The following is a 23,014-nucleotide window of genomic DNA, read 5'->3' on the forward strand; positions in this document are numbered from 1 at the left end:
GGAACTTGTTACTGAAAAAAGGTTATTTCATAGCATATAAATAAAATAGTTACATGAAGTCTGTTTAAAGATTCGCGTATGGGTTGAAGGACTTTGAGTTCCTTACGTACCGATGACGTCAGTCGCCTATCGCCTAAATACATAAATACCTAATATACATAGTATGCATATGTCCAGAAATCTCCTTAACATGTGAACGACAACCTCAAATGCGACACCACACCTGCGCTGAAATACATATTCAAAAGCGTCAAACTAGCAATTGGAAAAACATAAGTAAAGTTATTAAGACTTTATAATTTTGCCTTATTACTCTGTGCTTCCTTGAATCGTTTTGCGCCTTCTTCTTTCCGTTTCTTCTCAGCTTCTTGTATGTCCATAGTTTTGGCCGCCTCTTTGCCCGCGGCGGTTAACAGTGCTACACTCTCGCGATACATCTCAGCCTTCAACAGCCCGTAGACGCCGGTGGATCCTTTCTTGATTAGCGACCGTTCCTCAATTAAGCTCAGAGCTGTATCCATCTCGCCAATGCCATCCACCAAGCCGGCTTCTAGCGCAGCCTTGGCATCAAAGCGTCGCGCCTCGAGAACCATGTTGCGATATACGTTAGGAGTAGTTTTCATCCTGAAAATGGAACTCATGGGTGGTAGTAGTGGCGCGCCGAATTCGAGCTCGTTGATGCACAAGTAGCCCTTTGAGCCTGTGAAGATTCGATAGTCGTGATGCATAGCTAACATGAACCCGCCGGCGAAGGCGTGGCCGTTGATCAAAGCGATTGTTGGCATGGGATAAGTTAAGAACCGTCGAAACAATGGGTACAGGCTGTTCTCCCAGAATCCGGGTAACGATACGGCAAGCTTGAAATCGAGGCCATTGGAGTAGAACTTAGAAATGGATGAAGTCGTTATAACAACACCTGGTGGATGGCCGAATTCAATGGTATCGAGCGCCGTCATCAGCGCCGTATTAAAGGCGGGTGTAAACCTGTTGTCTGGCGGGGAGGTCCATGTGAGAACATAGACTTGAGGCTTTGGAGATGTACAGACGATGTTGCCTCCCGGATGCGACTTGATTGCCGGAATGGGAATTTTGAATAGTTCGTTCGATGCCATGTTTGGATATAATTTGATACTATGCACCTTGTTGTACTTTATCGAGGGTAACTGAAGTTTCTCTACTTTTTGTGAAGCTGCTGTGATGCTTATTATTTCTTTTCATTCTCGGTTTGAAAGGGGAATGTGTGTATTCATTGAGCTCCTGTCCGAGGATGACATCGGTGGGGCCGCAGCCGCGGCATTTTCCTAATCTAGAAGTCAAGCGAAGCCCGTAGTGGGGTTTATGTATCTAACGGAAGGGTATACAAAGTACATACGTTTCTTAAAATAACCTCATAATCTCACATGTGGAGGTGCAACTCTTCAGCTGTTCAGCTGCGCTTCAAGACTCCCAAGCAGCACAATAACAAGCCAAGCGCGTAAAACGTTTATCGCAATACAATTGGTCCGTCAGCTTCAAGGTCATGTGACCTCATCGGGTTACTCTATTCGCTTGGCATCAATCAAGGACATCAATCCGATTCGGAGTACGCGTTTGGGTACCTAACCTAATACAAGTCACAATCTGTACGACCTAGGCCAATAAGTCGCGTAATCTGTCAATCTATTTGAGGAGGATCAAGGTATATGAACTATACATATACGACTTAATTAACCGCCTCTTTGTGAGAAATGTATGAAGCCTAACTTATTATCCTTTTGCCAACCATATATAGGCAGTACGAAGAGATTAGTTCATACGTTACGAATAGGAAATGTAAATAACTGAACAGAACTGTAAAGAGATTGAAATTTAATAATATTATACTTCAGCAAGCGACTTGAGCTGCTCGCCTTTGAGGTATACGCATAAAAACAAATGATGAGCCTCTCCAACCGCTAGGTTTAAATGTTCACGCATTAAATCCGTGCAAACTCCTCTTCCTTTAAGGAAGAACCCGGCCGCTTGTAATATTTATTTTATTACATTAGTATTTCAAGTGGTTACCGGATTCATTTGTTCATTATAGGTACAAGACATTACGCCGGCCAACACTTCTAGCAATACCTTCGAGTATAGAACATTACACAATACAGAAGGTGCCTCACTTCCGTTACACTGTAGATATACTCTCACGGCAGTTTTAATGTAGCCCGATAATTATCACTACGTTTTATTCGTTGCTTACTTGAAGCACGTCTTTAAGCTCAAGCCTGTAGAGTCCGACTCGCCATACTTCTGGCGAATCCGGGCAAGCGCCTCTTGTTCTTCCCGCTCGTAGACTACCATTCGGACAGCTTCCTCGAACACGCGATTCACGTTCTCGCCAGTTTTGGCTGAGCATTCCATGTACTTGATTCCGCGCACGATCGTCGCTCCAGAGGAGTCCTACATATTTCCGGTCAGTCTGTTTCTAGTCAAATATAAAATTTTGGTGTGAGTAAACAGAGGGGTGGGCAGAGTTGTTCTTACCTGGGTAGTAGAAACCGGAATATTCAAGTCTGGATGGAAAGGGGCCCGCATATTGGAGCCGGTGAATGTGTCCTTCTTCAGGCCAAGCAGTATAAACGGAATATCGCCACAGTACTTGTAGACTTCGTCCATCCACTGTAAATATTTCCTTACAGTTAGCCTATGTATAATACGGTTGGTAGGTAGTTAAATTTATAATCGCGACGCACCTTCTTCTGGACGGTCTTAAAGCGCGCAATATTCTCCATGCTGAAGCACAGGAACACAGCATCCCACGCGAGGTAGGAAAGGAGTTGGAGCTGGTGAAGTGAGAGATCGCCAGATGTGTCCCAAAGTTCAAGATCGAAATCCTGTCCATCTACTGCGGCGACCTTGTTGAACAGCTCATAATGGGTTCTGATATGCGCCTGCCTAATGTGAGCAGGTGACTCCCTTCGCCAAGAATTCTCTTTATAAGTTTGAATATGGGTGGCTTACTGGATTAAACGCATCGCGGTAATAACGGCTGGGGTTGGAGCGTATTAGTACACGTCAAAATGGTCATGCGATACTAATATCGGGAACTATAAGAAAATAGTAGTGGCTTACAGTAACAAGTTTGACTTTCCACAGCCAGAATCTCCGACAAAGACGAATCTCATGCGAGGACGATCAACGAGCGTAGCTGGTGATCCAGGCAATGAGAGCGATCCGCGAACGGTAGAGCCGTCAAAGGTCTCTTGGGGTTTCTCAGAGCTAATAACTTGGCGACATATATTAGAAGCTCGGCGAACAAGCCCACGGCCGTAAGAAGCGAAGCTTGCACGCCTGTTGTTGGCATCCTTGTTACTTAGAGAAGAACCCATTCTTGTCCGCTTGGCGTGGTAGCTATCGTCGTCACGGCTGTCGCCAATATCGGGCGTCTCCTAATTGGCGTTAGCTAGTGAGGTTGCTGGAACCTAGGTCGGGTGTTTACTTACAAAGGCGCGTTTGGGGGTTTGAATGCGCGCAGGTCCTAGAGATTCCTCTCGTTTGTCGGGACCAGGAACGTTATCGATCCAGCGAAGGATAGATGGGTTAGTCTTCCACTTATCGGGAATGATAAAGGAGAAGCTCTTGGATATGGGTAAACGGAACTGCTGAGATCTGCTAGTAGTCTCCATAGTTGCGCCTTGTTGAATGATAGCTCAAAGGGATTCTTACTTATTATTTCTCGAAATTAAGTAGGTAAAGTTGAATAGAGACCCGTATGAAGAAAACAAGATGCGAAATATTCGAAATAAATAGGAGAGTAACTGAGTAAGGTAGTATGTGTAGGTACCTATGGGAGTCAGATACCATGGAAACCAGATAAATGTGGGGTTGGATATGGAAAACATTTGTCGACGTCGAGGTTGGTGACGTGCCTGAGCAGGTGCCAGGTGCTCAAGGTGCATGAGTAATTGGCAAGGTCAGTGCATCATGTATGCAGAAGTGTGAGGTTTGCCAGCTTTGATTACCACAAGGTCGAACATTCGAATCGAATATAGTGCATTCAACAATGCTAGCAAACCATTTCCCCTTAAGATTATTGCCCACCAATACAATCCCAAGGTACTCAAAACTCCCTAAAACCATTGGCTAACAACACTGGACTATAAAATGTAGTGAATTCATTGTTAAAAAACTTTCTTACCCCCCTTTATAAATTATTCTCATCGCGATGTAGCAGCCAGAGTCATCTTTTCTTACCTGCAAGTCAGTTGAAGGAGAAAATAGCACTTAGCCGTCAAGAACTCCTACTTATATCCAGCATGCCTCAAAAGGGCAGCTTTATCTCTCCATAGAGGGTTGAATCCATTATGTTTCCATCGATTTGTGTAATGAAGATTTGCTAGTAGGTATACATCCATCTTGAGAAATAGCAATAAATTTCTAGTTACCAGCGTTGTGAAAGCTAGAACAACACTTCGCTCGGATGTGCCCATATAAAAGTTGTGAAATAATCCTTTGCAAACTGTGGATTGAACATGATAGACAGCCCATTACAGCAATCATAGTCTGTTATTAGTAAATAGTAGAAATATGATATGATTCTATTTCGATCGGAGGACCTCCGGTTTATGAGCTCGGCGCACTTCCTCTGCGCTGTGAAGCTTGGAGCAATAGTTTATATATGTTGATACGAAAGTAAATAGCTTCTTATCTCTTACGAAGCTTATTTATATACTCACTAACCCCTTTCTATTGTTCAAATAGTCATGCTAGGTATAAGATATCTCCTGGGTCCTCCAACTACTTCTGCTATAGCTGAGATTCCGGACCATAATCCTCAGAAAAAGTATGAGATATAAGAGGTACCTAGAGAAATTTACCTATAACGTAGATGCAGTTCATTGTTAGTTTGGTCATGCTGGAATAACCCTTCAAGATATATACACAAGGCATGTGCTTAGTTAGGCACGTATATAACGCTAATCATTTTAAGTATGATATCCTGCGAGAAATAATATAAATATACAAGTTTGCGGGATCACGAGCAAATTGAGCATCTGCCATTTTATTAATCCGTCGTATACATAAACATGTCCGTTAATAAGCCGGGTTGCACGTTGCTATCCCGGTGACTTTTTAATACGCCGATAGGGGTCGGCCGATTGTTCAGTCAAACTGGAGCGATGTGGGTCGCTAGCACAAGCCGTTCGGACCATAGAAAGCGGGGAAATAACGCAACTGGCTAATATTTATTATCCCGTTAACCTAGTGTAGAATCTAAGGTTAATCTGGGAATAATTGCCGTATGAATATTATTAATCCGGCGTATATATATACAATATATATGTATTTTTAGTACGTCATTGTGACCTTGATTGCTAATCGGCTTTACTATCTTGACTCGATATAAATAACGTTGTTCTTCCTTTGCCTGTCTTGGCATTGATCATACGTAGACTAGTAAACCCGGGGTCGGATGACAACAAGATTGAAACAAATTGCAACACATCTTTGCCACAATATGTCTGACATCCATCTATACACCGCTCAAACACCTAACGGTGTTAAGGTATCAATCCTGTTGGAGGAGTTAGGGCTATCTTACAAGGTGCGAACTCATCCTACCCCTTTAAAAGTCGAATCGGTAGATATCTGTGTCTAATTAGCGAATAGGTCACCAAGATCGATATTAGCTCGAATGTCCAGAAGGAGCCCTGGTTCCTGGAGATTAATCCAAATGGCCGTATCCCAGCACTCACGGACACTTTCACCGATGGCAAGCCTATCAGGTTATTTGAAAGTGGCTCTATCATGCAATATCTAACCGATAGATACGATACGGAACATAAGGTCTCGTATCCAAAGGGATCTAGAGAGTACTATGAAGTGAATAACTGGGTAAGCTGGGTGCACTTATATATCTTCCACGTTCCAACTGCTCACCTAACTTAGCTCATGTGGCAAATGGGAGGCCTTGGTCCAATGCAAGGGTGAGTAAAAGCCGGCGCTGGGAACATTCGATAAGGAGCACTAATATTTGAGTAGACAACTGAACCACTTCAACCGTATGTATTAGATTTCCGACCTTGAGTGATTTATGTCCTAACATGAGTAGGCTATGCCCCGGAGAAAATTGAATACGGCATCAACCGGTACAAGAACGAAACCCGCCGCCTCTATCGGACACTCGAGACACAGCTGAAATCGTCAACGTCCGGCTACTTGGTTGGTGACCGATGCACGAGCGCGGACATCTCGTGCTGGGGATGGGTCGCAGCAGCAAGTACGTATCGCTACGATGGATTCTGCAAGAAATGAACTAACTATTACACGTAAAGAATGGGCTGGGATTGACATGACTGAGTTTCCGGTATTGCAAGAATGGGTGGAGCGGATGCTAAAGCGTCCAGGTGTCGAAAAGGGTCGCCATGTGCCATCTCAGCATGTCTATGAACAGCACAAGGCCATCTCCAACGAGGAAATGGAAAAACAGGCCGCTCCGTTGAGAGACTGGGTCCAGTCATCAATGAAGGAGGAAGCAAAGTAGCGGCTTACCTGAATCTACAAGCTTGCTGCATAAAGAGTGGCTAAGGGGAGTGTCCTTGAACTATTTCGATAGATACTGTCAATCTGATAAAAAAAAAAAAAAGAATAGTGGATATTACTACCTACGATGGATTGGTGTGAAGATAGTTATACCCAAAATTTCTAAGTCCAAAATTATATCAGTCCATTTTGTAGCGCTTAATACGAAATATGCGGAAGTTTGACTCTGTTTTCGGCACCGAAAGTAGATGTTGGTTTAAGGCACATGATTATACTTTATAAAAAATCAGCATGTCAAATAAAATGAACCTTTTGAGTAGAATGTCGTGTAAAGTACGCTCTTAGGGCGTCGTAAATGCGTTAACGGTAGGACGTTACCGAATAAAAGGGGTAAAGATCCAGCTCATAGTTCTTCGGTACGTACCCATTTGACCCAACCATGACTAATATACATAGTGGCTTGAGCGTCGCTCTTGCCCCACCTTTATTTGGGGCAAAATTGGATGTTTACATAAGCGTGGCGCCTGGAAAAGTTGCCTCAAAATAATTCCACCCAACAACTATCCATCTTGATAACTTAATTTCTTCAACGCATTTCTCTTAGACATATTTTTTCTTCAACGTGCAAACTTACCAATATGTCGTGGAGAAATCAAGGAATTACTGGATCCAACAACATTCCTCTCGGCAAAAGTCGACGATTTGGAGGCGAATTAGACGATGCGATCGAGCCACGCGAAAATGGAAGCGATAGCTTCAGCCTTTCCAATGGAGACCGCGACTTGAAGCGCGGTCGCAGCCCCGAGCCAAGTAGGCCATCCACTATATGCTATGTATAGTATTCATTATGATGTAGAAGCTAATCACGAATCTTTTAGGAACCGATGCCGATGGCCCTCGACGCCGAAAGAAGAGAAATCGATGGGGTGATGCGTCCGAGAACAAAGCTGCCGGGCTTATGGGTCTCCCCACGGCTATCGTGGCCAATATGACTAGCGAGCAACTGGAAGCCTACACTCTACACCTTCGAATCGAGGAGATTAGCCAGAAGCTGCGCATTAACGATGTCGTCCCTGCTGATGGCGATAGGTACGTCTAGCCTTGTGTCCTCTTAACATTTTATCGCTGGCGCAATTATAACTAACGTTTCACGCAGATCCCCATCTCCCCCGCCGCAATACGACAACCACGGTCGCCGTGTTAACACTAGAGAATACCGTTACCGAAAACGTCTCGAAGATGAGAGACACAAGCTTGTTGAAAAGGCTATGAAGACCATTCCTAACTATCACCCACCCCAGGATTACCGCCGCCCTACTAAGACCCAAGAGAAGGTCTACGTGCCCGTCAATGACTATCCAGAGATTAACTTCAGTGAGATTGCTAACCCTCTAACCTTTCTAACCATGTTCTTGCCCCTTCTTGTTCAGGATATCGCCTGGAATGCCGTTATATCTCGATGGATGACTTGCCACGTATTGGCCTCATCCAGCTCGTACTCTTGTTCTAACCGTCTTGCTACAAATACTAACACTTAGGTCTTCTTACTAAAGTTGGTTTACTCATCGGTCCTCGTGGCAACACATTGAAGAAAATGGAATCAGAATCAGGAGCCAAAATTGCCATTCGTGGAAAAGGCTCTGTCAAAGAAGGCAAAGGCCGATCTGATGCCGCCCACGCCAGCAACCAGGAGGAAGATCTCCATTGTTTGATCATGGCAGACACCGAGGAAAAAGTCAACAAGGCCAAAAAGCTGATCCACAATGTCATCGAAACCGTACGTTCCTTATGTGCTCTATATTCTAAATACCTATATACTAACATCACTTAAGGCTGCATCAATTCCGGAGGGACAAAACGAACTCAAGAGAAACCAGCTTCGAGAACTAGCCACGTTGAACGGTACTCTGCGTGATGATGAAAATCAGGCTTGTCAAAACTGTGGCCAAATTGGTCACCGGAAGTATGATTGTCCCGAGAAACAGAACTTCACGGCCAACATCATTTGTCGCGTCTGCGGTAATGCTGGTCACATGGCTCGAGATTGTCCCGATAGACAGAAAGGTGCTAGTTGGCGTAACGACGGCCCTCCCCGTGCTGCTGCTGGTCGCATTGGCGGTGGAGATGCCGTCGATCGTGAATACGAGGTATGTGTTTATTGCAAGCAAATTGCAGAATGTTATCTAACTGGATCTTTAGCAATTCCTTGAAGAACTTGGAGGTGGCTCCAGTGGAACTCCAGCTCGTATCGAAGCAGCACCCGGCTCCTACAACAACAACAATGGTGGTGGTGACGCAAAGCCTTGGCAACGAGGTCCGACAGGCGCTGCTGCTCCATGGCGTTCTCGCAACAACGACCAGAACAACGAAAGTGGAGGCGGTGGCTCTGCTCCCTGGCGCGACCGCCGTCGTGGCGATGACAACCATGGGGGTGATTACTACGGTGGCCAAGGTCAAAACTATAACAGTGGTCCAGCTCCTGGGGCAGCCGCGCCTTGGCATCAAGCATCAAGTGCGCAGCCTCAGTACCCTAGCTATCCCGGCTATTCAGGATACGGTGCAGCTCCTGGTATGGGACCTCCCCCTGGTCTTGCTCCTCCGGGAGGATCTCTCGGTGCTCCGCCTGGACTACCACCAGGAAACATCAATGCTCTAATCCAGCAATATTCCAACGGAGCGGTACCTCCCCCTCCGCCTCCTAGTGGTGAGGCTCCTCCGCCGCCTCCCGGCGATCAACCGCCGCCACCTCCTCCTGGTGCCTGAGCGTGGGAAGCATACAGAACAACCTGTCATACCGATACTAACTTGCTTGACCTTGATACACTGTATCTAGTTCAAGTGGTCGTGCACTGCTAACGATTTTGCTGTCGCGCGTTGTTTTCAGATTTTCGTACTAACCGTTTCGTATGCATCACTTCAGACCAGTGCCTTTCCACGTCTCATGCAGATTCGAGGAATATAAACTTACGATTCTAGTTATCGCGAGTAGGGTGGTTGCGCACATGTATTATAGGACTAAACCGTAGGCAGCAATGAGGATTTTTTTTCTTTATATTTGCCATGTGTACCTTGATTAAAGTGAAGATTTATGCTACTAACATTACGGATCCGTAGTATTTTTTATTCATGCCTCCTATGTATTCGCGCTGTCTATCGAGGGACGCGAGATTCGATAGACAAAGCTGATACCTTGTGTACCCCATAGATGTACATGAGCATATGTACCTAGGCAGTACCCAATTTTCTTGTTTGTATCCTGGGAGCTTAGGCCACTCCCCGCTCTAATTGCTCTCACAATTGTTCTAATGTCGTAACCTGCAACTTCTACCTACCAACCTTCTCCCCAACTCCACAACAGACTTCTATTTCCAGACGATGCATTTAAGTCAACGACGTTTAAGGCAATTGCGATTTAAGAATGGAGTACCTAATTTATAAAACGTTAACGAGAACTCGATAAACAGTCCGACAACCTCCAAACATAAACATCAATATATCTTGGCGTACATCAGCCTAGTTAATACATCCGTCATCCTCTGTACTGTGCCTCAGTATATGTGCCCTATTACTCTCGTGTCTGCATCTCTTGGGATGTTTATCATCCCCACCTAGAGCCCGTCCGACTCTCTCTTCACTGGTCCTTGATTGTCCTTTTTCCTGCAGCCTTATAGTTTTAGCAATATTTCGTCCTGTAGGTTAATCGGCAGAATCTGCCAACTCAGCCAATCATGGCCGTATCGAACCCTTTCGCCTTCAAACCATTCGCTGTAACATTCTGGACTACGATCGCTTACGTCGCTCTGCTCATTCCGTTACTCATCGTCCACGAAACCGTCCCGGCCCCCCCAAGCAATCCGACCCTCTACTCAGGTCTCAACCTCACCAAATCTTGGTTTGACTTAACCGTCTTGTCTCGCGACTACCACCCATTCAACAGCCGGAAGAATGATGAGATTCACGATTGGCTCTTACTAGAATTAGATGATATCAAAAAACGCAATGGGGTGAATGATTCGAGCATGGTCGTATTCGCAGACAACATTTCAAATATCACTACGGCCAATATCGTATTTGGAGCCTCAAGTTCCACCGGCACCTACTTCGAGGGTACAAATGTTATAGTATACATTCGAGGCAAGGATGATCCGCAAGGTCTGTGGTGGGAAGATGATACCGTAACGTCGGACAAAGTTATAGGAAGGGGAGGCGTCTTAATGAATGCCCACTACGACTCGTACGTCTTGCCAGATGCTGTGTGGTATTAAGCTAACATTAGAATAGCGTTGCCTCTGGATATGGTGCTACGGATGACGGAATGGGCTGCGTTACTTTAATAGCACTGGTCGACTACTTTTCACGACCGGAAAACCGACCCCAGAGAGGCATCGTTGCCCTATTCAACAATAACGAGGAGGATGGACTATGGGGCGCTCAAGCCTTTATCAACAGTCCTCTTCTGCCCTTCTGCCACACATTCTTGAATCTCGAGGGCGCCGGTGCTGGTGGCCGGGCTATTCTGTTCCGCACAACCGACGCTGAAATAACCAATGCATATAAGGGCACCAAGAACCCATTCGGGACTGTAATCTCATCTGATGCGTTCGACCTTGGAGCTATAAGAAGCAACACCGACTACATAGTCTTTGATGGGGTTTTTGGGTTAAGAGGATTAGATATGGCCTTTTACCGACCTCGTGCCAGGTATCATACCAACCAAGACGACGCCAAGCACGCATCGAGGGCCAGTCTCTGGCACATGCTCAGCAATTCTTTGCACACAATGCAAAGCCTCTCTGGAGACACTGGTGACACATTCATCGGAGATCGCCCTGATGGCGATCGAAAGAAAGCATGGAATGGCAGAGGAAACGATGGCGTCTGGTTCGATATTTTCGGGCAGACGTTTGCTGTTTTTGAATTGCGGACTTTCTTTGCGTGGTCTCTGACCTTGCTGATAGCCACACCCCTAATACTCCTTGGTTTAACGTACATCTTAGTGCGTAACGACAAGTACTATTTTTTCTCGGCAAGGCGATCTGCTTATGAAGGATCCGACCTTGATCCGGTTCTACTAGGTGGCCGAAAAGGTCTATTTAGGTTTCCTTTTGCTTTGGTCGTTGCTGGGGCGTTGGTTGTCGGTTCCGCATACTTAATCGCAAAGATCAACCCGCTGATTATATACAGCAGCGAATATACTGTGTAGGTTTCGAACAATTATTATTTTAGGAGGATGCTGACATGAATTACAGTTGGGCCATGATGATATCGCTTTTCTATTTCGCCTTTTGGACCATTATGGCAGGGGCAAATTTCGCTCGACCTAGCGCCCTTCACCGGGGATATTCCATCTTCTGGCTATTCATCATTGCATGGGGTATTTCAGTCGCGAATACCGTTTTTGAAGATCGCTTTAGGATCGCAGCTGGATACGTGTTCGTCTTCTTCCATTCTGCTGTATTTCTTTCCTTTTTTATTGTGCTATGCGAACTGTTTGCCCTACCCACGAAAGAGTCCTTTGCGCAGCGAGTACACGACGAGCACGAAATCAGAGACCATCTTATTAATGTTCCACACGCCGACGCTTTAATCTCTCCAAGTCGAGATGAGCTCAATTCTAATGAAAACGAAGATGAGGATATCGGACCTCACTCCCCGGCAACAGAGACAACTCCTCTTGTTGGTGGTGCCCCCGCGGGCGCTCGTCGGACGACATTTGCTACTACATACCGTCGTTCAATATCGGCTATCATAGATAAAGCGAGAGCAAGCAAGAGTGACAAATACCAACCGTACGAATATGAACAAGAATGGTCGGCAAATCTCCCAAGTTGGCTTTGGGTCCTTCAATTTCTCATTCTAGGGCCGTTCTTGATTATTCTCATCGGCCAACTTGGCCTGACACTGGTGGCCTCTGTTTCCCAGACAGGTGCTGATGGATCGAGTCTCCTAGTCCCATACCTTATGATAGCATTCTTCAGCATTTTTCTATTATTACCCATTACTCCGTTCATGCACCGGGTTACTCACCACGTACCGATGGTACTCCTCGGGGTATTCATTGGCACACTAGTTTACAACTTAGCTGCCCCCCCTTTCTCCGAAAACAATAGATACAAAATTTATTTCCAGCAAACTGTGGACCTTGATACTGGGACGAGCAAGGTCCATTATGCTGGCCTACAAGAATACGTCCAGAGGACGATTGCCGAATTACCGTCCGCCGCTGGCAAAGAAGTTGAGTGTACTTCACAAGGGAGTCTTCGTAGTGGCTTAACTACCTGCTCCTACGACGGCTCGGAAGTCCCGCCTAACGTGGTTAAGGCATTGCCCGACGGAATCCTGCCACAGAAGGACTTTAGCAGCTGGTTGCATTTCAATGTCACGCGTGTAAAGGGTGAGACCAAGGCCATATTTGAGGTTGATGGAAGAGACAGTAGGTCGTGTGCGATTGCGTTCGACAAGCCTATTTCCTCATTTACAGTCAATGGCAATCAACCTCACGAGCGTTTTGGTGGTATACCGGAATCGGGTCTCACTAAGATCAAACTCTATCGCCGGGATTGGACTACACCATGGAAGGTTGATGTTCAATGGGAAGCTGGTTCGGCTGCAAGCACTGGGATCAATGGTAGCGTTATCTGCAGTTGGGACGATGTGAACACCCCCGGTACGATTCCTGCCTATGACGAGGGACTCAAGTATTCACCTACATGGGTGGCTCTCACCAAGTTAACATCAGGTTTATGCGAAGGGAGGAAAGCGTTCAAGGTATGAATAGGGATGTATAATTACACGGCACTGGCAGTTCTATGTGCTTGCTTGTAAATGGGTCTCGCCACCGATAACATAAGGACGATCGATCTGGCAACTTACACCGGTTTCCTTTACGTAACACCCCTCAGCAATGGCGAATGTTTTAATGTTACAGACCACGAAGTCGATAAGGTACGACAAGCCGGTATTTATTAATGGTGTATGAAAACCTTGCATGGCTGGCGTTTACTTCTATATTGATAAGGTTGCAGCTAGGTAATGTCACATAACCTACCTTGTTTTCCACGATACCAAGGGTCTCGATGAAGCCATTGTCTCACAAGTCGCCCCTTATCTCCCCGATGCAATTATGCTCAGTGAGTAATACGGTAATAAATCACATCCATCTCTGTTCTCGATCCTCGATGTCTTAAGGGTAGTTGGTTCGGTTAAGCTGCCTTATACTACCTACAACTCTATTCCTCAGCTTCTGGAATGATCGACAGGACAATGGTTCTTATTAGTCTAATCTGGACCGCCCCTTTTTGGTAGCTTCCGATTCAAATGCTCTCCTATGCGTTTCCCAACGTCACAGTCGTCACGACCCAATAACGAGTTGGTGGGTTGTCGATCATGTTTGCGGCGTAACATTTCCGTACAAAGCCACCAACCCAGATGCCCAGAATGTACCGGAGTATTTCCCCACGTTCCAATCAGACGCGGGGATCTAGCTCGATAATCATTATCCTATATTACCCTAGGTTGCATTTTGCCTATTTATGAAGGGACGTTGATGTGTAGTTGACGCGATACTTGCAGTTAACAGGTTTATGGATTCGAGACACAAGAAAATGCCGTTCGGAAGATGTAAATATTTTGTTGCATTCGTCATTCTAGTTGGTTCTCGAGGGGGTTGTTACCGTAGTGGCCGTAGTGCAATGGCCTGACTTCCTCGATGAAGAACGATCGACAGATTTTAGGACGTTTTGTCATGCAGCCTTCCCCAAGCCTTTCCCCAGGACAAATTAAATCAATCGAGATAAATGAATCGAGAAGGTGTCACGGAGTTTATGTGAGTAGGAGCAGGGGAAGATGTCTGCAACTTTCCTTATTAGCTAGTACCCGTTTGTGTGCCTTGCATTGGATTGCTCTTGCCCAGGGCCGAAAATGTCCTCTTTTTTTTTTTTCTTTTTTTTTTTTTTTTTTTTTTTTTTCATCTTCGCTTCCAAGTAACAGGCAGGCACTACCTCACAGTGCCGATCTTCTCTTACCCCTGTTTCCAGGGACTTTGACATCAGACTACCATCTCTGTCATACCATAAGTCCCAATTATAGAAGCATACAAATTCACTTGCCTTAATATCTATCACCGACTCCTGCGCCTTCGTTCTACCTATTCACTCTCCTAGTGCCGAACCAGATCTGCATAAATACGACCCAGAGACTTCTATTTCCCTAGGAAATTCCTAAGCTTGCAATACCTAATACAACAACCTCCCATAACTCATACCTCAGCGCAACAAAATTAGTCAAGATGGGAAGCTTCAGTTTGCGAACTGTACTGTCGATCGTGGCAGTCGCCACGGCAGGACTCGCGTTCCCTGCTACTCAAGCCCCTGCTCCTACTCCCGCAGCGGCTCCCTGCACAACGGGCGCTCCCGTCGTGACGGCCGGATACACCATCAACTACGCCCCAGCCGTGCCGACGTCGGCATTCCAGAATGGATACCAGCCCGAGGAAGCGTGGTCCAAGAGCCATGTTATCGGCACTTACGTGAGTACACCAATCTTATATGTAACTGTGGCATGAAGGAAAGGGGGAGGGATGATGTAGGAGAATATGGCTGACGATAATATGTGGATTAGACCTTCGGTGTTCCCGAGCCGGTTGAGTCCGGCTTCGCTTATGCTCAGTTCAAGTGCCAGTACTTCTGTAATAATGCCGGGGTTGCCGGCTCCGGTAGTTTCTTCGTCAATTACGCTGGCGAGGGGAGCAATATCGGCTCGTATTGTACTTGTTTCGACGAGTTGTAAGTTTTATGTCCGCCTATCTATCTATCTCTAGTACATACAAGCTAACATTATCACGTATAGACTGCAACCCGAAGGATTCGTCGCTAACGAGGAGACTCTGGTTGGTGGTTGGAACCATATCTGCGCCTAGTAGGGCGGTTTCTAGGGACAGAAGAGGTGTTGTTACCTTAGGGGCCGAAGGGACCTAATGCAGGTAGGGTAGATGTGGGTTAGCTGGCGACGGTGGATTAATTATGAAGTTATGGTTTTTTTTTCTGTAAAAGTTGACGCTATCGTAATTGGTTCTCGTTGAAGGTGAAGACTGAAACAATGCACCGACTAACTTGCGCAGACTGTGGTGAGTGATCTTGTGTCAGGATTAGATGCCCTAGTGAGGTGAATCATGCATAGAGTGAATGTCGAGGGTAGGTAGACCAAGTAGTAATTGTATTGAACTTAGTAACGCCTGGCCTTCTAACCTCTGAGGGCGCTTTGCGCCTCTTATATATTCGTACAGACCCCTGTAGCCACCCTAACCCACTATACCCTGACATCTTGGCGAATAAAAATGTGTGGTCTTGGAATTGTATATACTGGCTTGCTACTTTGCTATAAACTTATTTATTTTTAGATTTTGCTTTCAGCTTCTATCGTATTGCTTATGAGTTAGGAATTTTCGATACGAAGGGATATTTGCTATGACCCCTATTCATACTAGACGCGATAAAACAATCGAGAGTATATCATATGGGTTCTTAAAACCAATCAACCATTTCACTCCCTCTTTTACAGATCGAATCAATACTCTACTGAATGCGGAATTTTAAATGGAGTTGCCACAGCTATTCACTGTTCAGAATTCAATTGTAGCAAACACAATACTGTGACGAACATGTACATTCAGTCAATGCAAATGCTACCTTAGTCTATCCCTTCCCACCATTTCCCGTCTCTATCCTTGAGAGCTGAAGTTAAACAAGCAGTCCGTTCCCGGGTCCTTATGCTATTGTCAAATAGACAATTATCAATCCCCAAAACCCAACCAAAGCGTCAATGCGCAACCATTAATCACTCAGCAATATGCAACAAGCAAGTCTCTCTCTCTCTCTCTCTTTCCAAGCTACAATCCTCCTATCCCATCCGATCTACTTTCCCTTATTTTCATCCACCTTCTCATCCACCTTCTCAACCGTCTTCTCTTCATCCTTCTTATTCTCCTCCTCCCCCTCCCCATCCTCATCCTCACCATAATAAGGTCCTCTCAGCGGACGTGGCCCCAAACCCTGGATATAGGCCTGCCACTCCCTCGCCCGCACCATCTTGATATCGTTCTCCATAACCTTAGCGCCGTAGGTAGAGTGGTTGAACCCCTGCCGGGACTCCGTCGGCGTCGGGCTCTCCCCCGCAGATGTACGCGTCGACGGGATATCCGACGAGAAGAGCGACGTGTTGCGGCCTGCGCCCCAGCCTATGAATGGCTGTTCTCCGGCGTTTGGTGTTGCAGATGAATCGAATAGGGATGACCTCTGGCTTCCGTCGAATAACCGCCGCGGCGTGCCGGGCTTGCCTGAGAATAAGCTCCCCTGCTGGCCGCTGCCGCCGCAGTTCGAGAATAGGGATTGGGGTAGCTTCGCGGCCTGGGTTGTTGCTGTTGGCGTGGGACTGCCTAGGTCCGGGCTACCCTGACAAAACAAGCCCGAGGATGTTCGTGGAGGGCGTGGGGTTTGCATTTGAGGGGTAGATGTGTCTTTGGAGCGCCTCTCTGGCGTGCTGCCCGTAGTGGGAGGGTTTGCTGAGCCCGGGGATTGAGTAGCAGGCTCTGAAGAAGTTCCCCGGCCGTGGACCATCCACAAGCAATCGAAGAAGTCCTTTGTCACCGCGGATGAGCCTGAGGTTGAGGGAGGGGTTGGTTTGTTGGGGTCCGACATTGTGGCTCAACGGAGTAAGTGTGTTAGGTCTAGTAGATGGTATTTGCAATGTTGTTACTCAAGAGGCGATATGCTGCGAGTTGGTAAGCTGTGGTAGATAGATAGGGTCGGTAGTGTTAACACATATGTATATATATCTCGATGGCACAGAAGTAGTATGTTCTGATTGCTTCTGGCTATTTCATTATTTGCGTCCCTTCTTTGAGAGCTTCTTGAAACCTACTAGTTGATCCATTCTGCTCCTGTTTGCTGAATGTTCACGTTGCTTTCTGTGTGTCTAGACAATCTCAGGTTCAGCTGCAGCATATTCAAAGGCTCTAAATAAGAACTGCAAGTATATTAGACAATCAGCGCTTCAAAGACTTCTAAGGACGCACATTCGATTTCCTGCAGATTGGTTTGTGCATCTAATTTTACATCTTAACTTCTTTTTTGTTGCTTCTTAAAGTCCAAATTATGCACCCTTTTTTTAGCATAGAAAATCTCTGATAAGTTCTAGATGATACTTATTACCCAGATCTTTTGATTCTTATTACCACAACTGCCTGCATACTATGTGACCTTCTCTTTGAAGATTTCTTGTGTTTTGTTTACCATCTGACGGCCTTCAAGTTCAAAGTAAAATATACGTCGATATTACAATTAAGCCTCTAGGAATAGTTCTCTGGTTATGGAAAAGGGAGTAAATTCTAGCGAAATTATAGCATCCATTCATATTATATAACTTCTAGTTAACTTTCAGTTTAACTACAGTATTTGGTATACTTGGCAGGATCTAATCTCGCAAAGTCTTTAGGCAATTGGAATAACCTTTTCAATACACGAAAACTATAACATTGGTCAACTTTACGTTCTAATCATCTAGTTTTTAACTAAGTCAACATGGTTTCTAACGCAATTAGACCCCCTTGTAGTCTCTTATTGGTCGTCGTATTCTAGTATCAATGATAATTGATGACTTATAAGACACGATATTCCTCTAGCATAGCCCTGTAAATAGATATTATCGACACCGATGATCTTAGTGTTAATAGGTAGCGGTACCATATTTCAACCAAATATAAATTTTAATTTGATGAGATATCCGCGGTATGAGGTCGTGCTTCTATCGGGTCTTCTATTACGAGCCCGGTCGTTATTCTCGCCAATGAGCTGGTGCGCCGGGACCTTGTCATCAGCTTACCGCCACGCCACACCGCCGTATATATCCAGCCCTGCGAAGGGTTCACGGCGCCACACTCGTCGTTCCTACTGTGTGGTTCGCTTCGGCCAGGAGCACACGCTCTGTTGATCGCGATGCCTGTGAAATTGCGCTGGTAGGTGTTGAGTAAAATGGATAAAGGAACTGTCGATCAATTAAGGGGTTGTTGCTATAAAGCAAAGGCGAAGAGTCCTGATTTTTTGGTCTCGATGTCATCAGCAAGAACGTCTCTGTTGCAATCTCAATCAACTCCTTAAGACTTCATATATACCCTCGGTTCAAACGCCAACCCAAATCCTTCCATCACAATGAAGTTCTCCATTGCATTCAGTTTCATGTCTGCCGGCCTCGTTGCCGCTGTTCCTTCGGCCAACCAGGTATGACCAAAAATTGTACAGTAAAAGATATAAGGGCACCAAGACTAACAAACATCCAACCAAAGATCCGTTCCGTCAACGACGTGCTCCCCAACCTGAAGCGCGACGCCTCGGGCGCCGGCTTCGCTCACCTGGGCTCTGACAACGTCGTGCGCACCTTCGACAAGAACTTCAACGTGGTGGACTTCGCCAAGCTCGACGACCGGTCCGCCGCCGCAAAGGACCCCAGCGCGGACGTTCTCGCCGAGGCCAAGCTTGCCAAATCCAAGGCCGTCGAGCAGACCTCCAAGCCGCGTAAGATAACCCCCCTCGACGCGCGCCAGGAGAAGAGCTGCCCCAGCCAGTCTTGCCCGGATGACTCCTACTGCAAGGGTTTGTCCATCTACGGATACGACTGCTCGACTTGCTATAGTGTCACGCACACCGTTGGTAACTGCCAGGCATAAGTCAATGGGAGCCGTAGCGATTGGATTACTTAGAAGTGGTGGTTTAAACAGGGCACGTTGTGGAGGAGTAGAGCACGGGTCGCACTTGTGGTGGCATTTAGGGGGAGGAATAGAAAAGGGAGTTGTAATTAATTTATTCGCTGCCGCTAATTAGAGCAATCTACCTATTGGATACATATCAACTGTCTTTGCCTATTGCTAAGACCTCATGACTTAATAATAGCTGTCCTGATGTCTTCCTGACGCCATATCATCGTCCCTTCTCCGTCTTGCCTGGAATAATCTTTCCAATCTCTCCAGTGCCTCTGCTGCTGTACGTTGCAGGGTTCGCGGCGGTGCTGGTGCCGATGTCGGTCCTGTTAGTGATAGTGGTGATACTGATGGTGACCTACCGAATAATCCAGGGGGTCCCTCTGCGTGTACGGGCATAAATGGGTCATAGTCTGGGAATAGACCTACTACCGGCTGCCGTCTCTGTCTCCGTTGGCATATGTCGACAAACCACTGTGGGCAAGTTTCGCTTCGGTATAATTCATGACCATAGTCTCTAAACATCTGATTGATGGCCGCTTGATCACGACTTGGCATGAGACCTTCCCAATGATCGCCAGAGTTGTGAATCCAGACGATTCGAGTTCCGGGTTGAGTGTTCCCAATCGTAAACGGCATTTCGCCATCGCTGTGGAAACCAGCTATCAGGGGCGGAACCCGTCGTTGAAGGCGACTCTCTTCGGTCTCCTCGTGTGGCAGAAATGGTGGGCTACTGTAAATGCGGCTCCATTCGCTTATAATATGTGATAATATCTCGGCTTGGAACGGGCCCGGCATGTTTCGATCTTCTGGGTGGACCTCAAACGAAACATCATATGTACCTCTACTTACATTTTGCCGATATATTTGCAACAGATCATTCATGCTCGGAAGGTAAACCCCGTCAGGGAGGATACGTTGGCATTGTAGACTATCAATTAATGCTTGCATGCCGCAAAGGCCCCTCTCGACATAGTTTCTTATGACAGCAAATCCCCAGATAAACCGATATAAAACTAAAATAGGTAGTAGTTAGCAATTACTTCTTTATCCAAAGTATTAAAAGGCTCCTCTATCGTCAATTTGCAGATGCAGACAAGCTGAGAGGAAAACAGGGAATGAGTTACTTACAGTCAGCCAACGGAGGTAATTGGCTGTCGTCTACCTCTTGTTGGACCTCTTCTTCCTCCCTATGTATCGGCGCCGGAAGTCCATAGCCTTTTACTCCTTTCACCACCTCCTCTAATACATCTGGAGGAATCACCATCCCCCCGCTTTGCCCCGACGGCGTCTCCGAAGGCACTACGGGCGGGTTCGCTACTGGTGGCGCCGGTACCACCGGTGGCGTCGGCACTACCGGTTCTGTTCTCCGTTTGACAAGTGGTGGTTGGTCTAAGACTTCTGCTTCTTCTGCCTCTCTTCGTCTTCTCACTGATTCTACCCATGCTGGTGCTGGTGGTGCAGGGCGTTTTGTCTGCTGCATCTCCTTTATTCTCTGTTTGACTTGTGGTGGTTGGTCTAGGCCTTCTGCTTCTTCTGCCTCTATTCGTCTTCTCACTGATTCTATCCATGTCGGTGGTGGTGGTGCAGGGCGTTTTGTCTGCTGCAACTCATTTATTCTCTGTTTGACTTGTGGTGGTTGGTCTAAGCCTTCTGCTTCTTCTGCCTCTATTCGTCTTCTAACTGATTCTATCCATGTCGGTGGTGGTGGTGCAGGGCGTTGTCTCTGCTCCAACTCCTTTATTCTCAGGGACCTCCTGAGTCCTTGTGGATCCCTTCCACCAGTCATGATGTTCAAAGGGGAGATTGCGTTTGGTGAAAGTTTTAAGTATAGATTCTAATCTACAAGATAAAATGAACCTCGGAAGTCATAAACGGAATGCCTTTGGGTACGGTAATCTGCGTCCTAATATACAATACCTATCATACGGATTTTGGGACTACAGCGCTCTAATATTCGACACTGACTGTTAGAATAAAGAAAGTGTTCAATGACTATGTTCAAACACCTAGCTTGCATCCTTAACGAGGTGTTCCGGGATAAAGAACCTTTTGATACTAGATAGACATTGTTCCATCCCTATAATGGGATTGTCTGGGTATGCGAATGATATCCAAACCGCCTCCCGAGTTATCAAAATGAACAAATCATGGCAATTACCTAACCTCAACCGTACAAGATTTGAAGTCTATTAATAAGCTGTAACTAACAAACTGAGGTTTTCAACAAATAAGCTCCTTGAAAAGAATAATAAGGCTGTGATGTATAGTAATACTTGCTATATGAGTAGATCTAGTACACGCGACCACTTATTGTTACTTGGTGCACAGATCATGGAAATATACACGATTTATATTTTATCTGTGAGACCCCTTGCCACCGCCGATTGCAGCAGTTAAAAGTAATCAGAATAACTTAAAAGGTCCTAACCTATAGCGCTAGAATATTTACTGAAATTCGTATCAGAAAAGCTTTTGCACGGGTCGGCCCTTAACGTTATAACAACATTGACCTTGCATATTAGAGTTGCAATTAAAAAGGGGCAAAGTACATAGGTACATACCTGCATGTACATGGGTTGTGCGTCCTGGTATCACAATACAAGGACTCGTGATACGATATCACAATGATGATATGTATCCGATGAGTCTCGTAGTATTGTATGATTGATTAGGTAAAGGAGAGGAATCTATCTAGGAAGCTATTTACAATTTGTATGCATTCCCTACTCGTGGACCTGTGGGTCCTTACGATTGGTGGTCCGTGCCCAGTGGTGACGGATCCACAGGGTAAGGTAAATTCTGTCGTCAGCCTGCTGAGTCATCAACAACCCCCTGAATCAACGTCACGCCAACCGAGAGAGAGAAGACTGCCCGATAAATAATCTAGAAATAGCGAAATCGATTTCATTTGGATATACCATTATGGCCTAACATAATTTTCTCGTTTTATAATTTTCAAAAATTTAATGGTGTTCCATTTAATGCCTTACGACGCAACATTCTTTACTTAGGATAGGACATTTAATAGTAGAAACACATATAAAAAAGGGAGAGCTTACTTGGTAACAGTATAATCAATATAAATATACACAGTTTAGATACTCTGTAATATCTTGGTGATTTGAGGTTCGGCGACGTATGGTGCTTACGTGCTGATCTTGTCCGACTTTTGTATCATAGATGTACCTGATTCAGTTGGACTACGAACGCTTAAATCACAGAGAATTTGTGAGTCAAGAGGAAAGGGCGCTAAATAACACTGATCTAGTGCTTTTAAGTTGAGCCATTGCATTGCGTAATTAATTTGGTGTGTATCTAAAGCGATTTTGAGGATACGTAATATAGATCTGACTCACAACCTCAAACACATCATAACAGCAACTTAGATTTTAGTACCTTGGTATTGACCGAGCGTACCTTAAGAAACTTTCGGTTTGGTACGTATAATATCTCTGATCTCCATGATACGTACTGCCTATCTAACCTCCATGGTGTGCAAACATTTACTGATTTTGTACTGATTTTGCTATGGTACATAGGTACGCTACTGATTTAAAAATTAAATTTCGTAAGAAGGTGCTCGCGCATCGATGATTTCACATGGTTCGAAGGTACGTTGATTGTACGTACAACAAATATTAATCGTACCTCAAGTACCTCGGGTGGGTAACTATCTTCAGATTTAGCTACATCAACAAACAAATTATGGAAAATACCTAATAGGCGCCTCCTTTAGAGGGAACCGTACTTGCCATA

General features: G+C 45.7%; 9 protein-coding genes across 9 annotated transcripts; 5 read left to right on the forward strand and 4 right to left on the reverse strand.

Moving 5' to 3' along the window:
- Positions 1–64: 64 nt before the first annotated feature.
- Positions 65–1,319, reverse strand: F5Y00DRAFT_237768 (enoyl-CoA hydratase/isomerase family protein). Its single transcript, XM_048007878.1, has one exon. The coding sequence runs from the start codon at positions 1,110–1,112 to the stop codon at positions 294–296; it is 819 nt and encodes a 272-aa protein (XP_047864497.1). The 5' UTR covers positions 1,113–1,319; the 3' UTR covers positions 65–293.
- A 901-nt stretch (positions 1,320–2,220) lies between these two features.
- On the reverse strand, positions 2,221–3,650 carry F5Y00DRAFT_262356 (P-loop containing nucleoside triphosphate hydrolase protein; the record flags this gene model as incomplete). The annotated part of the gene is made up of 6 exons (XM_048011368.1): positions 2,221–2,424; positions 2,509–2,643; positions 2,718–2,915; positions 2,986–3,013; positions 3,097–3,413; positions 3,468–3,650. 6 exons carry the CDS (start codon positions 3,648–3,650, stop codon positions 2,221–2,223), a joined length of 1,065 nt encoding a protein of 354 aa, XP_047864498.1.
- Positions 3,651–5,260: 1,610 nt separating this feature from the next.
- F5Y00DRAFT_237771 (glutathione S-transferase) lies at positions 5,261–6,901 on the forward strand. The gene is made up of 6 exons (XM_048007879.1): positions 5,261–5,569; positions 5,635–5,859; positions 5,914–5,951; positions 6,007–6,026; positions 6,077–6,244; positions 6,300–6,901. The coding sequence occupies exons 1-6, from the start codon at positions 5,438–5,440 to the stop codon at positions 6,506–6,508; spliced, it is 792 nt and encodes a 263-aa protein (XP_047864499.1). The 5' UTR covers positions 5,261–5,437; the 3' UTR covers positions 6,509–6,901.
- A 173-nt stretch (positions 6,902–7,074) lies between these two features.
- F5Y00DRAFT_237773 (uncharacterized protein) lies at positions 7,075–7,408 on the forward strand. The gene has a single exon (XM_048007880.1). It carries the CDS (start codon positions 7,146–7,148, stop codon positions 7,344–7,346), a length of 201 nt encoding a protein of 66 aa, XP_047864500.1. The 5' UTR covers positions 7,075–7,145; the 3' UTR covers positions 7,347–7,408.
- A 2,427-nt stretch (positions 7,409–9,835) lies between these two features.
- F5Y00DRAFT_82856 (peptidase family M28 family) lies at positions 9,836–13,558 on the forward strand. Its single transcript, XM_048014209.1, has 3 exons — positions 9,836–10,741; positions 10,789–11,706; positions 11,757–13,558. The coding sequence occupies exons 1-3, from the start codon at positions 10,236–10,238 to the stop codon at positions 13,279–13,281; spliced, it is 2,949 nt and encodes a 982-aa protein (XP_047864501.1). The 5' UTR covers positions 9,836–10,235; the 3' UTR covers positions 13,282–13,558.
- A 1,149-nt stretch (positions 13,559–14,707) lies between these two features.
- On the forward strand, positions 14,708–15,518 carry F5Y00DRAFT_82814 (uncharacterized protein). Its single transcript, XM_048014208.1, has 3 exons — positions 14,708–15,034; positions 15,127–15,290; positions 15,355–15,518. Exons 1-3 carry the CDS (start codon positions 14,795–14,797, stop codon positions 15,422–15,424), a joined length of 474 nt encoding a protein of 157 aa, XP_047864502.1. The 5' UTR covers positions 14,708–14,794; the 3' UTR covers positions 15,425–15,518.
- A 900-nt stretch (positions 15,519–16,418) lies between these two features.
- Positions 16,419–17,201, reverse strand: F5Y00DRAFT_262361 (uncharacterized protein; the record flags this gene model as incomplete). The annotated part of the gene is made up of 1 exon (XM_048011369.1): positions 16,419–17,201. The coding sequence occupies one exon, from the start codon at positions 17,199–17,201 to the stop codon at positions 16,419–16,421; it is 783 nt and encodes a 260-aa protein (XP_047864503.1).
- Positions 17,202–18,710: 1,509 nt separating this feature from the next.
- On the forward strand, positions 18,711–19,407 carry F5Y00DRAFT_270073 (uncharacterized protein; the record flags this gene model as incomplete). The annotated part of the gene is made up of 2 exons (XM_048012554.1): positions 18,711–18,779; positions 18,845–19,407. The coding sequence occupies 2 exons, from the start codon at positions 18,711–18,713 to the stop codon at positions 19,223–19,225; spliced, it is 450 nt and encodes a 149-aa protein (XP_047864504.1). The 3' UTR covers positions 19,226–19,407.
- A 31-nt stretch (positions 19,408–19,438) lies between these two features.
- On the reverse strand, positions 19,439–21,044 carry F5Y00DRAFT_262363 (uncharacterized protein; the record flags this gene model as incomplete). Its single annotated transcript, XM_048011370.1, has 2 exons — positions 19,439–20,271; positions 20,387–21,044. The coding sequence occupies 2 exons, from the start codon at positions 21,042–21,044 to the stop codon at positions 19,439–19,441; spliced, it is 1,491 nt and encodes a 496-aa protein (XP_047864505.1).
- Positions 21,045–23,014: the final 1,970 nt, after the last annotated feature.

This window comes from Daldinia vernicosa (assembly GCF_022497035.1).
Source record: "Daldinia vernicosa strain CBS 139.73 unplaced genomic scaffold F5Y00scaffold_25, whole genome shotgun sequence".
NCBI classification, from domain to species: domain Eukaryota; kingdom Fungi; phylum Ascomycota; class Sordariomycetes; order Xylariales; family Hypoxylaceae; genus Daldinia; species Daldinia vernicosa.